This window comes from Salvia hispanica, chromosome 2 (assembly GCF_029641045.1).
Source record: "Salvia hispanica isolate PSC_SH4W2 chromosome 2, Shi_PSC_v1, whole genome shotgun sequence".
Lineage (NCBI taxonomy): Eukaryota > Viridiplantae > Streptophyta > Magnoliopsida > Lamiales > Lamiaceae > Salvia > Salvia hispanica.
Window position 1 is genome coordinate 463,465 of NC_142693.1, and position 14,261 is coordinate 477,725.

Here is a 14,261-nt window from a genome sequence, read left to right on the forward strand (position 1 = left end):
CTCTCAACATATAGAGGCTCAATATTGACCACTCAAATCAAAATACAAGAAGTGTTTACCATAGGCTTGCTCAAAATCAAACATCTCCTCTACTAGAGTGTGAATGTGAATCTAAAATCAGAAAGGACTTTATTAAGGTTGTAATGTGGCTCTTTGGACGGTAGGGAAATTTTAGGCTAAGTGGTTGAAAAGAATACGAAACACAAGTACCACATATTGAATCTCCCAACAAAAGACCGCTTCTCAATACAATTCTCAGATAAGCACGACTTTGTCATCTTCTTCCTCCCATCCGATCCCCACTTATTTAGAGACCCAACCAAAAGCTCCTCTAGACTTCGTCTAGCTTATACCTCCACTATTATTTTTTTTTTTCTCCTCTAGACTTCGTCTAGCTTATACCTCCATTATTATTTTTATTTCCCATAGGTGCTTCCAAGTTTGTAGACTTGTCACTTTTGAGAGTGACTTAACAGTGAATCAACAACCGACACCTGTTTTATAGGCTAGGAGGGTTGACTAAGGGTACGACAATTTACACACTTGTGAAGGGCTAAACAATGAATGCCTAACGTCATCTCCTAAATTCACATTCACTTTGTAGACTTGAAAATGATTAGGAGCAAGTTCTAGAAACAACAACAAGTACTTGATAGAATCACACCGAAACGAAAATTAGGCTCAAAGCTCACTGGGAATTGGCATTGAATCAAGCAAACAAGCAATTCACTCAAAAGCAATCGATACCAATTAAGCATATTCTCGCCATTTTCGCAAAGCATTATTTTAGACAACAAAAGAAATCATCATAAGCGCCCAAAAATAAACACCTCACAAGTATGGATAATTATACGATCATTACATCCCCATATTCAAGTCCCACAGGAGGGACATACACAAATCAAATAGAAACAAAAAAAGATAAACAAAATAGTTCACAGAGCAACGACCAATCAATAAGTTCATCATCACCAAAGATAGTGGGGGAAGCATCACCAATCCACGTCAGAACCCCCCCCCCCCCCCCCCAAACTTATTCAATGCGAAGGATAGAATAAGTTTGAAGAGGAGTGGCTGGTGTGGTTACCTCTACTCAGATGGAGGTTGAAACCTCGCATAATAAGCTTGGTAGAAGGCTTGTTCCTCAGCCCATCGTGCATCCCCCTGAGCTTGAAGGTGCTCAATCCGCGTCTCACATGCCTCCAGTCGGGATTCTTGACGAGCCATCATCAACTGGTACTCCTGGCGCCATTGTTGCATGAACTCCCATTGGTTGTTTTGGCCCATCTGCAATTACTGGATCCCCGAGGTAATGTCTGCCATTCGCCTTTCCCTAGAAGGGCGGCCTATTGGGCGACTTCTCTTCGGTCGGCTGCTCCCTTCTGGCTCATGCCCTGTAGCCTCCTCGTCTTCATCTTCGTCCATTTCCTCTTCAACTCGGGTAGGCAAGGGTTCATCTGGGATCTCTGGGCGTTGGAGTAAATGGGCGCCCACACGCATGGGTCGCTGGCCTTCGCCCTGGGGGGGATCACTCTCTATCTTTGCCAAATGGGCATCCGAGTTCATCTTCCAATTATCCTGATAAGTCCACCCCCCGACAGCAGTAAGTGTAGGGTCGGGGAATCGGAAGAATGTCTTCGGGCCTAGGATGAAATACCCGACGCCCCTACTGTCTACCGTGATCATACCGGATTTCTTCAAAAACTCCCAATCAATGGACATTGGCCCCGAATAGGGCTCCCGCTCCTCCACATCGACCTGAAAATGGAGGGCCAGACGGGTGACCACATCCCCACAACATAGTTTCCCACTCTTCTTCTTTGCTTGTCTCTCCAGGTGCTTAATCATGTAATATCCGATATTGATCCGCCGGTGGGCTAAGATGCCCCACAGAATGAATAGTACATCAGAAGATATGCTGCCCAACTCCTTGTGAGCGAATGGGAAACAAACTAAGGCCTTGGCCATGTACCTTAGTACCGGGTTCCGGATGGAGTTTATCTTTGCGTGGGAGGGAGCATAAATAGGACCCTGGCTGGACGTGGCCTCATCCAGTGTGATGCGGCCCCAGAAATCATTCCTGTTATAGTCCTGAGGCTCTTCAATGTAGCCTTCCTCATTGTCATCGAGCAAATGGAAGATGGAGTTGAACTCCGCCAACGTGAGTGTGTGCTCGACATTGTCCAGGCGGAAGGTGATGGAGGCCAAGGTGCTATAGCTGTAGTTCAATTGGAGCGTGGACATGAACTCCAAAGTTAGGACCTTATATGATCCATAACGATGTGCGAACAGGAATTTTAGGTGTCCCGCTTCCACAAGAGTTTCCCACGATGTTTGGATCCCCATGTCCGTGATCAAGTGGTCGACCGGGTACCGGGAGGGCATGCTATCCAGTGGTGCAAGAGCTGCCCAGCGTGCTTTCTGCTCCTTGCCCCTTAATGTGACATTCACATTCCGGGGGTTAGCTAGGTTGACCATGTTTGATGTACCTGAAATAGACCACAACAAATAGCTAACTCCCCCAAACTTTCGTCCATAAACAAAGATTTTTGAATGCTGGCAAGATAAAGTGAAAATAGGAAGATAGACTCAATTCCTAGAATCAGAAACACTAACACCAAGCAAGACATATAGGGTAGGCCAGCAAGTAGGATATTAGAAAGATAGACTCAATCTCTAAAACCCATGCTACAATTCCGTCAAATTAGGGAGATAGACTCAATCCCTATGGCTCACAAAACTATCACAATTCCCCCCCCCCCCCCATTATATAGCAAAAGCTCAAACAATAACACCACAAGCAATTCAATTTCACACAAGCATGAGTTTCACATCCATCATCAAGTATCAACTCAATTTCAAGAACAATGTAACACCAAAATCCATCAATTCATAGTCAATCTTCACCTCAAGAAAAATTCACGAATTAACACCATAGCTCTTCACAATTCAACTCATAAGTGCAATTAACTTCATACCCACTACAAGAATTCACAATACACACATGAAGAATAAAGATAAGAGGAGTGAATCATACCTTTGGTGCTTAATAGCAGAGAAATTTCGAAAATTTGCCTCTTCTATGATTTCTTGAGCAAAACCCCCAAAATAATTGAAGAAACTCCTCTAAATCACAAGTAATGGTGATGTGTGGGGTGAATTTGAAGTGGGTGTAGTGATTGTGTGTGAATTGGGGGAGAAATTTTGGAATGGAAGGGGGGGGGGGGACGCCGGTTATTGAGAACAATTGAAGAATTTCGAAAATTTCTTACCTTTTAATAGTCCTAGGGCTCGCGACGCAGGACCCGGCCGGGTAGAATATTTGAACTACAAACCCACCCGGCCGGGTGTCATATTTAGAACACCTTCTGGACTCCGCGACAGACCCGGCCGGGTAGGATTTTTGAACTATAAATCCACCCGGCCGGGTGCCGTTTTTCGACCCTATTCTGGACATTTCCACCTACCCGGCCGGGTATAGTTTATGAAGTGTAAAGCCACCCGGCCGGGTGGCTCTTTCTGGGCGGTTTCTGCCTTTTTGTTCTGTTCGATCCGTTTTCCTTGTAAAGTTCGAATTCCTACACAAAACCCAACACCATACCCAGCATAATACCAATTCCGGCTTCTAATCAAGAGAAGTACTCTAAAGAAAATTAAGAAAACACACCAAAGACAAAAACCAACAAAAAATCACATACAAAAGCAATAAAAATTACCTACTAGGGGTTGCCTCCCCTATAGCGCAACTTTTTACCGTCGTATGCTCGACGCTTCCTTAAGCTCATTGGGCGTGTTCCAATGTGAGCACGAACACCTCTTCCTTGTGCTCATAGCTATGGAATTTCTTCACATTTTGGCCATTAGCTGTGAAGATCCTCCCATCATCTCCTTGAAGCTCTATGGCTCCATTCTTCATCACTGTCTTCACCTTGAACGGCCCTGACCACTTAGATTTTAACTTTCTGGGAAAAAGCTTCATTCGTGCATTAAAGAGTAGCACGGAATCTCCTGGGGCAAACTCCCTCTTTTCTATCATCTTGTCATGATAAGTCTTGAGACGCTCCTTGTAGATGGAAGAGTTCTCAAAGGCTTCATTTCTGAATTCATCAAGAAGGTTGAGGTGAAGTTGTCTCTCCTTCCCCGCTTTGTAGTAATCCGCATTGAATTGCTTCACTGCCCAATAGGATTTATGCTCTAACTCCACCGGGAGATGGAAAGATTTGCCAAACACCAATTGATATGGTGACATGCCAATCGGCGTCTTGTACGCCGTCCTATATGCCCAAAGAGCATCATCGAGCTTCATCGACCAATCCTTCCTATTAGCATTCACTGTCTTCTCAAGTATCCCCTTAATTTCTCTATTAGCCAACTCCGTTTGACCATTTGCTTGAGGATGATAGGGAGTGGTGATTCGGTGCTTGACACCGAATTTTTGCAACACGAGCTCGAGCCACCTATTCTTAAAATGGGACCCCCCATCACTAATCAACGCTCTTGGAGCCCCAAACCTTGTGAAGATATTCTTCTGGACGAAGCTAATCACAACCTTGGAGGAGTTGGCGTGCGTGGGGATAGCCTCTACCCACCTCGAGACGTAGTCGATCGCCAAGAGTATGTATTGATGCCCGGATGAAGGTGGAAAGGGACCCATGAAATCGATCCCCCATACATCAAAAAGCTCCACCTCCACAATAGTCGTCATGGGCATTTCCTTCTTCTTCGAAACTCCTCCGGTTCTTTGACACTCATTGCAATGGAGTACAAAGGTTTGACAATCTCCATAGATACTTGGCTAATAAAGGCCGCACTGGAGCACCTTCATCGCAGTTCGGTTTGCTCCAAAATGTCCTCCACTAGGACTAGAGTGACACTTCCTCATCACATGTTCCAATTCATCGTTGGGAACGCATCTTCGTATCACCATGTCCGCACATCGCCTAAACAGGAACGGCTCATTCCAAAAGTAGAACTTGACGTCGTGAAAGAACTTCTTTTGATATGACTTGTAGTCCTCCGGAATGATCTTTGCCACCAAGAAATTTACAATATCTGCAAACCATGGAGATGACCCTTGAGCATAGAAGAGATGTTCGTCGGGGAATTCTTCATTGATGGGAACCTTCAAATTTTCCCCTTCAAAACAGTGCTCCAATCTCGACAAATGGTCAGCTACCACGTTCTCACATCCCTTCCTGTCTCGAATCTCTAAATCAAATTCCTGTAGAAGCAAGACCCATCGTATCAGTCTCGGCTTGGCATCCACCTTGGCGAAAAGATGGCGGATGGCGGCATGGTCTGTGAACACAAGAGTCCTCGCCCCAATGAGATAGGGACGGAACTTATCAAACGAATACACCACCGCTAACATCTCTTTCTCGGTAGTAGTATAATTTGCCTGTGCCGCATCTAGGGTCCGACTTGCATAGTAGATCACCCTGAAAATCTTGTCTCTTTTCTGGCCTAAAGCAGATCCCACGGCCACATCACTAGCATCGCACATGATCTCGAACGGTTGTGACCAATCCGGTGAGATGAGCACGGGTGCACTCACAAGCGCCTTCTTCAATGTCTCGAAGGCCTGCAAACATTTAAGAGAGAACTCAAACTTGACATCCTTAGCAAGTAAATGACATAAAGGCCTAACAATTTTAGAAAAATCCTTAATAAACCGCCTATAAAACCCGGCGTGACCAAGGAAACTCCTCACGGCCTTCTTGTTGGATGGTGGTGGCAACTGCTCAATCGTCACTATCTTAGCTCTATCCACCTCAAGTCCTCCTGCAGATATTTTGTGTCCGAGCACAATGCCATCTCTCACCATAAAGTGGCATTTCTCCCAGTTGAGCACCAAGTGTGTCTCTTCACATCTCTGTAAAACACGGGTTAGATTCTGTAAACAATTATCAAAGGAGCTACCAAAGACGGAGAAATCATCGATGAAGACTTCCATTATATCTTCCACCATGTCGTGAAAGATGGACATCATACACCTTTGAAAGGTGGCTGGGGCATTGCAAAGGCCAAATGACATCCTCCTGAAAGCATACACACCATAAGGACAAATAAAAACAGATTTGTATTGATCCTCTGGGGCAATTAAGATCTGATTATATCCGGAGTAGCCATCTAAAAAGCAATAGTACTCATACCCTGCTAACCTATCTAGCATCTGGTCAATGAATGGGAGGGGGAAATGGTCTTTCCTAGTCGCGGCATTAAGGGCTCTATAATCTATGCATACTCTCCACCCGGTTACCAACCTAGTGGCTATCATCTCATCATCTCCCCCTTTTACTACTGTCATCCCACCCTTCTTAGCTACCACTTGGGTGGGACTTACCCAATCACTATCCGAGATAGCATAAACAATCCCGGCATCCAACCACTTAAGCACTTCCTTCCTCACCACATCTTGCATTATCGGATTAAGTCTCCTTTGGTTTTGAGCTTTGGGTTTAGACCCCTCTTCTAGAAGAATTCTATGCATGCAAACCGTAGGACTTATCCCCTTAAGGTCCGAGATGGACCACCTAATTGCACCCCTATGCTTCCTAAGCACTCTAAGCAATTTATCAAGTTCATTAGTAGTGAGTGAAGATGATACAATTACCGGGTAAGTAGCATTCTCCCCCGAGAAATGCGTACTTAAGGTGTGACGGCAACGGCTTCAACTCCTCTTTCTTTTCCTCTTTCTTCTCCTCTTCATTCGGATTCTTCAACGGTAAGAATTTCTGTCGAAACCTAGGGATCTCCTCTGCTGAATTGAGAGCACCTACAAAGTTTAACAAATCAGTATTAGGCTCATTAACATCATTATAGTAAGGAGAAAAGATAGATTGCGATAAGCATCGCTCCAACTGGTCTTGTGGTGAGATGGCTTGGGCCACCTCCTTTACACAATCATCGACCACTTCAACCATGTTGCAGTGCTCCACTCTCCTTGCATCTTCATCATCATGCCTCTGCATTGCATTGTAGATCAAAAATGTGACACTCTTATCATTAAGTCGGAGTGTGAGCTCTCCCTTCTGTACATCGATCATTGCCTTCCCTGTAGCTAGAAAAGGTCTTCCCAGTATAAGAGGAACATTCCGGTCTTCCTCCATATCAAGCACCACAAAATCCACAGGGAAAATGAAATAATTGACTTTGACGAGTATATCTTCAACAATCCCCCTTGGATACGACACAGATCGGTCGGCCATCTGGAGTGTGATGGTGGTGGGCCTCAGAGTCCCGATCTTCAGCTTCTTAAAGAACGAGAACGGCATAAGATTAATGCTCGCTCCCAAGTCACACAGTGCCTTGCCCACTTGGCTATCTCCCACTATGCATGATATAGTGAAGCTTCCAGGATCTTTCATCTTAGCGGGCAATTTCTTCTGAATAATGGCACTACAGCTTTCCGTCAAGTTGACGGTCTCGTGCTCCACCCATCTCCTCTTCTTGGAGATAACATCTTTCAGAAATTTGGCGTAACTAGGCATTTGCTGCAACGCCTCTACCAACGGAATGTTGATGTGTACCTTCCTGAAAATGTCAAGAAATCTAGAAAACTGATCGTCTAGCTTCTTCTTCTGCACCCGCTGTGGGAATGGAATTTTAATTTCAGCTGGGGGTGCAGGTATCACAATGTTCGCTTTGGGAGGCGGTGCTTCCTCCGCTGATTCTTCCTCTTCTTCCACTACATCCTCGACAATCACCTCTTCTTGTGAGATCTTCTCCTTCTCTGTAGGCATGGTTGGACCTTCATAGCTTTTGCCATTCAGCAGATTGATGGCCTTGCAATCCTTGCAGTCCTTGGGATTGACAATAGTATGTGAGGGAAACTGGCCCGGTTGATGTTGAATACCCACAGCCTGTGATATCTGGCTCATCTGGGTATCGATGCTCTTCATGTGAATGCCCAGGCTCTGTACGTCTGTCTCTACCTGCTTAAGTCTCTTGTCAGAGTTGGCCATAATCTCTCCAGTCTGCTTCATAAACGTCATCAAGACGTCTCCAAGCTCACTCTTCTTCGGCTCAATGATTTGTCCGTTCGACACTTGAAACCCCGGAGGTGGCTGCAAGGCGTTGTGTGGATTCCCATAAGACAAATTGGGGTGTGCCTTATTCCCAAAGCTGTTGAAGTTACCACCCCCTTGATTGTGACGGTAGTTGTTGTTGAAATTTCGATTGCTGCCGCCTTGGTGCACGTAATTCACCTCTTCATTCTCGAGTCCTGTTGGCTCTGTTTCCATGCTGCTGAACTTGCTAGTCAAGAAATCCAGCTGCTTGGACATCATGTCCATCTTGTCAACATCAGATGCAGACGCCACCCTGTAGGTTTTGCTTCTCTCATTTTTCCACCCATCATCATTGGAAGCCACCCTCTCAATCACCTCTAATGCCTCGTTTTCTCCCAACCTAAGGAGTGACCCCCCTGCGCTCATATTCAATTCGCGTATTGCCTCCGGGGTGGCTCCTCTATGGAAAGTTACGATTTGTTGCCCCGGGCTTAACCCGTGGTTGGGGCATCTCTTCATCAGGTGTTTGAATCTTTTCCATGCTTCGTGAATATTCTCTTGAGGATGCATTGCATAAGAGATGACTTCAGCTTGGCGCTTCAGTGCCTCGCTCGGTGGGTAGTACTTATCCAAGAATAGCTCCACCATTGCATCCCAAATCTCGACTGAGTTGGGATCCATGCTATCGTGCCAATCTCTCGCATCATCCTTCAAAGAAAAAGGGAACAATCTGAGGCGAATCTGATCATCGGCGACCCCGTTAGCCTTCACCGTGTTGCTAATTTGTATGAACTTGGTCAAGTGCTTGTTGGCATCTTCCGAACCTGTTCCACCGAATGCATGTGCTTCCGCCCTGTTAATCAATCCCGGCTTTAACTCAAAGCTGTTGGCCGCAATCCCGGCATTATTGATCGGTGGGTTGGCGACTCGTCTGTATGCATACAGATTCTGCACGGGTTGAATTGGTGGTCTCGCGTTTTGCTCATCCAACTGCCTCTGCATGTTAGCCATCTGCTCACGAAGTTGTCGAATAACAGGATCCTCATTGTTGTTGTCCGCCATTAGGATTGGAGAATTGGGCTCGTACTGTATGGGTGACGGAAGTGGAGATGGATTAAGAGACGGAGTTCTCTGGACAGGAGAAGGTAGACGCCTATGATCGGGTGAAGATACCCGAATCCTTTGGTTTAACCTCCTCTGTGCGTTCCTCTTCCTGTTGGATGCTTCGATCTCAAGATCGATTGGCTCTAAAGGTGGACCTTTAGAACGCGTGTGCATACAACCTGCCCAAGGAAACACGAAAATTAGAGAACTCAAAATTAAAAAAAATAAAAATAAAGCAACTAAAATCTAGATTAGTAATCTCTATTATTATCACGATACTAATAGGGTTCAGAATAACATAATTAAATTATTAAATTTCGTTGTTGAGTTATATTGTGAATTATATGGGCTGGGCCTAACATTTATTTTCTTTTGGGCCTCATGTATGTTAATAAACTTGATTCTCCCGCTAGCTATTTATAAGCCAATACGGGCCTGAAAATTGAGGGCCTGGTTCCGGTGAGTGGGCCTCATTATTGTAATGAGTCTCCTACTATTTATCAACATGAACTGATTTTATTCAAAGGAGTCATGACTCATACTCCCTCGCCTCATAAAAATAGGAACTCTAAGAATGACATATATTTTAATACAAAATTAGTAAACGTATAAAAAAAAATTTTAAAAAAAATGATTAGAGTATTATTAGTGGAAAATAAGATCCACCTTATCAGAGAGAAAAAACTTACTAAAAATAGAAGGTGACTAATTTTAGGAAACACCCAAAATAGAAAAGGAAGAATATTTTTATGAGTCGGAGGGAGTATCACTTTTGTACGTGGTTTTTTTGTTTCGCTAGTATTCCTCGTATAGGTATAGGATCGAATTCTTAAACTTCATGCTTTAGAGACACGATAAAACCACCACACCAATCATATTTGTTGAACCTCATGCTTTGGGGATAAGATATGAAGCACCACACCATTCATATTTGTTGAACTCTTTATGGATGATTGATTTCAAGCAAATATCTTTGGGTATTTCTCAAACACCATACTATAAAAGATCTTCTATTAGCTACAAATTTATATCCAAAATTGGAAGTAGCATTAAGATCATTCCCAATCAAATTGGCCCTAAAGATGATGAAATAAAGACGAATTTTCCCCTAACTTTTTTAATTTCTGCTTATTCAACTAAAAAAAAAGAGTCATGCACCATAATGTAAACAAAAAGGACAGGGAGTAACTAATCAAAAAACAAAAGTAAAAAAAACATAACATCTAAAAGGGAAAAAAAAAGATAGAGAAACATAGCTATTAATATGCATCATTAAACAAGCTCAATATATACACCGAAGCAGCTCCCATCACAAATCTAAACCACTCTTCACACAGAAGGGCTCAAAACAACATAGCACCCAACACAAAGATTGAAAGAATGGAAACAAAGATATCCGCTGTGTTTGACAACATACTTGTTCAAAGAAGCCATATGAGACGATTCGTGCAGAGAATACTCACCAGGATTACCCAAATTCCTGCAACATTGTCCCATAGATCACAAGTGAAGCTGAAGCCAGACGAGTTGTAATATATCATGTCTGCAGGAAGGCTCCCGAGCAAACATCCTGCAAATTTGATGACCACAATGTCATGAGAGATTATAGAAATGGTGTATTATTTGGAAAATGGTTTGGGTACAAGCAACAAGTCTGTTCTCAATATATATTCATATCGATATGCAGTAATGAGTTATCTGAGATCATAGTAAAAGATGATCGATCTATAATACTAGTATTGATCAAAAGAGAGCATAGAAGGGGTGCGTATGAGTACCTTCTTGTCCATTGGCTGCTCCACCAAAGAGCAAAACAGATAAGAGAGCAACAAAGCTCATAAGTATTCACTGAGCTGTAACATCATGGACTCGCTGCAGCAACATTGCGGCATTGGTTGCCAAGGTGACTCAACAGCAGTGCAGCACCAATTGCTCCAACATGATCTGTTCGGCACACCCCAAATCAGAATCATGAATCCATCACTACATATAAGTTCAACAACGAAATCAATCCAAACTTCTGAAATACCATACATTTTACAATTTTCATTCAATAAAACCACGGATAAAATTACTACAACCGTCAAGATCTCTTGATATACAAATTTCGACGTTGTTTGCAAACAAGTCTCTGCTTCATCTTCTTTTGCCACCATTTTACGGTATAAGAAATACGTACACACTACACAGACGACATTCCAAACCTGTTGGGAAATTTTTAATTTGCAATTTGCTACACAGACACATGCATCCATCACTAAATATAAGTAAAGTGACAGTAGTCTACCAGTCAGACAAAAGACCAAGACATAACTACAAAATAAAGGAGCTTGTTGGATAAAATGCAACAATAATAAAATCAATCCAAACTTCTTAAATACCTTACATTTTAAAATTTTCATTCAATAGTTATGGATAAAATGAGTACAGCCGTCAAACTCTCTTGGTATGCTTCATCTTCTTCTCCAAACCTGTTGGGAAATTTTAATAGTATGCAGTTTACAGTCTGAACAAGTAGAGGAGAAAGCATATGTCGAAACATGGCTAGAATTGAATATGATGTCTCAAACAAATTTTAGAAAAAATATCAGTTAAAGTATATGAGATTGATTGTTGGTGAACTTAAATCTTACCAGTGTGGAGTTGAAGAAATGTTAATGGATAATAATTCATTCTTCACCTCTCAAACACAAATCCTCCGTCATCCTCCACCAGAGTCCTAAGCTTTCTGGTATAACTGCTTTATATTGCGGCAGTGGCTAGCATCCTAATAAAAACACAAGTAGGAACGAAGCTGAAACAGAGATGATGAGAATTTAGTATCTTTGTAAGGCTTCACTCACATTTTTCAACATAAGTACAGTTAGCTTTGATTTCAACACAACTACAAAAGACTTTTAAAAAAAGCACATTGAATCCACATATCTAATTTGAATCCTGTTAAAGTAATAAAAGACTTATATTTTGGATTGAAATTTTATACTGATTCACTTTCTTGTACTAAGGATGTAGAATAAACAAGGGAAGATTAGACTTACAATTGAGCAATGGATCTAAATCTTGTGACCATTGAAGTAGATGAGGGTGTGACTTGACAACTTGTTCCTCTCAGACTCAATCGGTAATTTTGGACAATCACGAATGTGAAGCTCCTGTAATCTGGTGAGGCTCTGCATTGAGGGAAGACCCCTCAAGTTTGTAAAATCAGAGAGGCATAACTTTGTCAGAGATGAGAGATGTCCAACCCATTCAGGCAATGCTTCTTCTCCAAAACCCTCCAACTCTAAACTATGAAGAACCTTGAGATGTTTAATTGATTTTGGCAAACAATCCCATATTTCTAGCCCTGTCAAAGTTAGTTCTTTAAGTGAAAAGTGACAGTTTTGCAATATGTTGTCAACTCTCGCATCAATGGCCACTCTATTCTCTTTTGACCAAGGCCGCTCACCAGCATCGATCTCCAATTTTTTCAACCTGCGAAAAGGACAAACATTGCCACTAGAACTGGATGTGAACCCAGGGACACCAGCAACGGTCAGTTGTTCAAGAAATTGTGATATTTCCAAGCAACCAAGAAACCTAGGTAGATTCTGAAGGCTCTTTAGCTCCACCACAGACACTTTCTTGAGCAAAGGCGCCAATGGCTCCACCATTTCCACCAGCTCATGGCAATCATGAATCTCCAAACTACGGAGGGATGTAAAGCTCCTCCCACCACTTGGATACGCTATGGACTTCAGATTTCGACACCCTCTTATAGTCAACTGCTCCAGAGAATCTAGAGCGTGTAAACCATCTGGTAATGCTCTCAACATGGGGCAGTACTTTATATCCAATTCAGAGAGCCTATGAGTTTTACGGAATAACCAGTCTGGGAGACATTCCAATTTGTAGCAGTGGTGTATCTTCAAGGATTGGAGGCAAGGAAATACCTTCACTTTATTGGCAACAAATTGTGTTGGTACCCTCTCGCTCAGCTCAGCCATATTTAACAGTGACATACTTTCAAGTGATTGAAAGATGACTCTGTCGCTTTTGCCAGTCCTAGAAAATAAAGAATTAATAGACCTCACATTGCTCAATTTGCTCAATCTAAGAACTTTAAGATTTGGCAAGTCCCCCAATGTCGGAATTTCTTCAAATTCTTGGCAGCTACTCAGTGTTATCTCAATCAACCTGTCAAGCCTCCTTTCAACAATCCATGATGGTAATCTTTTGCCTTTGAATCCTGCAATCTTTAACACCTTTAGCTCTTGGTGAGGTTCGAGGCCTTCCAACACAGCCACAGCCTCATCATCCCTTTCTCTCTTGTTTTAGAGAGACTCGTCTTTTCTTCCACCTTCCCCATTTTCAGCCCATTCTAACTCCAAGGTGCTTATTTTTTGCTTCTCAGATAACTTTGCTTTCTTTGCTTCTTCAGTGTCAGCTACCTTTTCCAGATTCTCAATAGATAGTAGTTCGAGATTGTCCAAACTCCTCAACTCTTCGATCGTGTATCCTTTCAGCTCGCCCACTCTAAACTTGAGAGCTTGCAGATTAGTTAATCTCCCAATCCTAGGCAACTTTACACCACTCTGAATATAAAAATACGTACTCAAACGTACTTGGCAGTTCCTTCAAAGGCCATGTCAATGCATACAATTTCTGCAAACCATAGAGTTCACAAATCCAATCTGGCAAATTTTCAATTTGTGTTCTTGAAATATTAAGATTCCTCAAACATATCAACATACGAATGGAACTCGGTAACTCTGTAACTGTATCACAGTCAAGAGTGAGGAATTGCAAATATTTGAAACCCGAGAAGACGGTGGTTTTAATAATTTCACCTTGGAAGATTAACGTGAACATGAACCCAAATATATGATCCAAAGTGAGCCTCTTTCTTTAGATGACTGAAGACATTTTTGGTCAAGGCTGTTTTCCCCAATCCTCCCATTCCCACAATAGCAAGGATAACAACATGTTCATCGGTTATCATACTAGTCGTAAGAATATCAACTATTTCCAACATGACATCATCTCTTCCAATGAAATTTGGATCAAAATCAAATGGGCCAGCTTCAAAAGTAGGCAAAGTTGGCACATTAGTGGTAAGCCATTCATAATATATATCCCCATTTTCACAACTGATTCACAATAGAATTG

At 42.6% G+C, this 14,261-nt stretch overlaps 2 protein-coding genes and 1 pseudogene across 3 annotated transcripts; all 3 read right to left on the reverse strand.

Annotated features, from left to right (window-relative positions):
- Window positions 1-799: 799 nt before the first annotated feature.
- LOC148931274 (uncharacterized) lies at window positions 800-2,763 on the reverse strand. The gene has a single exon (XM_089064584.1). The coding sequence runs from the start codon at window positions 2,476-2,478 to the stop codon at window positions 1,294-1,296; it is 1,185 nt and encodes a 394-aa protein (XP_088920710.1). The 5' UTR covers window positions 2,479-2,763; the 3' UTR covers window positions 800-1,293.
- LOC148931273 (uncharacterized) lies at window positions 800-14,204 on the reverse strand (annotated as a pseudogene). The gene is made up of 6 exons (XR_016135457.1): window positions 12,152-14,204; window positions 11,747-11,880; window positions 11,500-11,584; window positions 10,892-11,096; window positions 10,577-10,683; window positions 800-9,292 (listed from the first exon to the last, which is right to left on the reverse strand). The product of XR_016135457.1 is annotated as an uncharacterized LOC148931273 (transcript).
- Window positions 12,167-14,094, reverse strand: LOC148931275 (uncharacterized). Its single transcript, XM_089063810.1, has 4 exons — window positions 13,957-14,094; window positions 13,847-13,870; window positions 13,453-13,687; window positions 12,167-13,341 (listed from the first exon to the last, which is right to left on the reverse strand). Exons 1-4 carry the CDS (start codon window positions 14,092-14,094, stop codon window positions 12,167-12,169), a joined length of 1,572 nt encoding a protein of 523 aa, XP_088919936.1.
- Window positions 14,205-14,261: the final 57 nt, after the last annotated feature.

What these genes read in the sequence shown, in the direction of transcription:
- LOC148931274 (XM_089064584.1), bottom strand. Translation starts at nt 2,478, where the DNA reads ATGGTCAACCTAGCTAACCCCCGGAATGTGAATGTCACATTAAGGGGC.
- LOC148931275 (XM_089063810.1), bottom strand. Translation starts at nt 14,094, where the DNA reads ATGATAACCGATGAACATGTTGTTATCCTTGCTATTGTGGGAATGGGA. An exon ending in ATATTTGGGTTCATGTTCAC is followed by an intron (nt 13,871 to 13,956) that starts GTTAATCTTCCA and finishes ACTGTGATACAG; the next exon opens with TTACAGAGTTACCGAGTTCC. An exon ending in AGAGTTACCGAGTTCCATTC is followed by an intron (nt 13,688 to 13,846) that starts GTATGTTGATAT and finishes TTTTATATTCAG; the next exon opens with AGTGGTGTAAAGTTGCCTAG.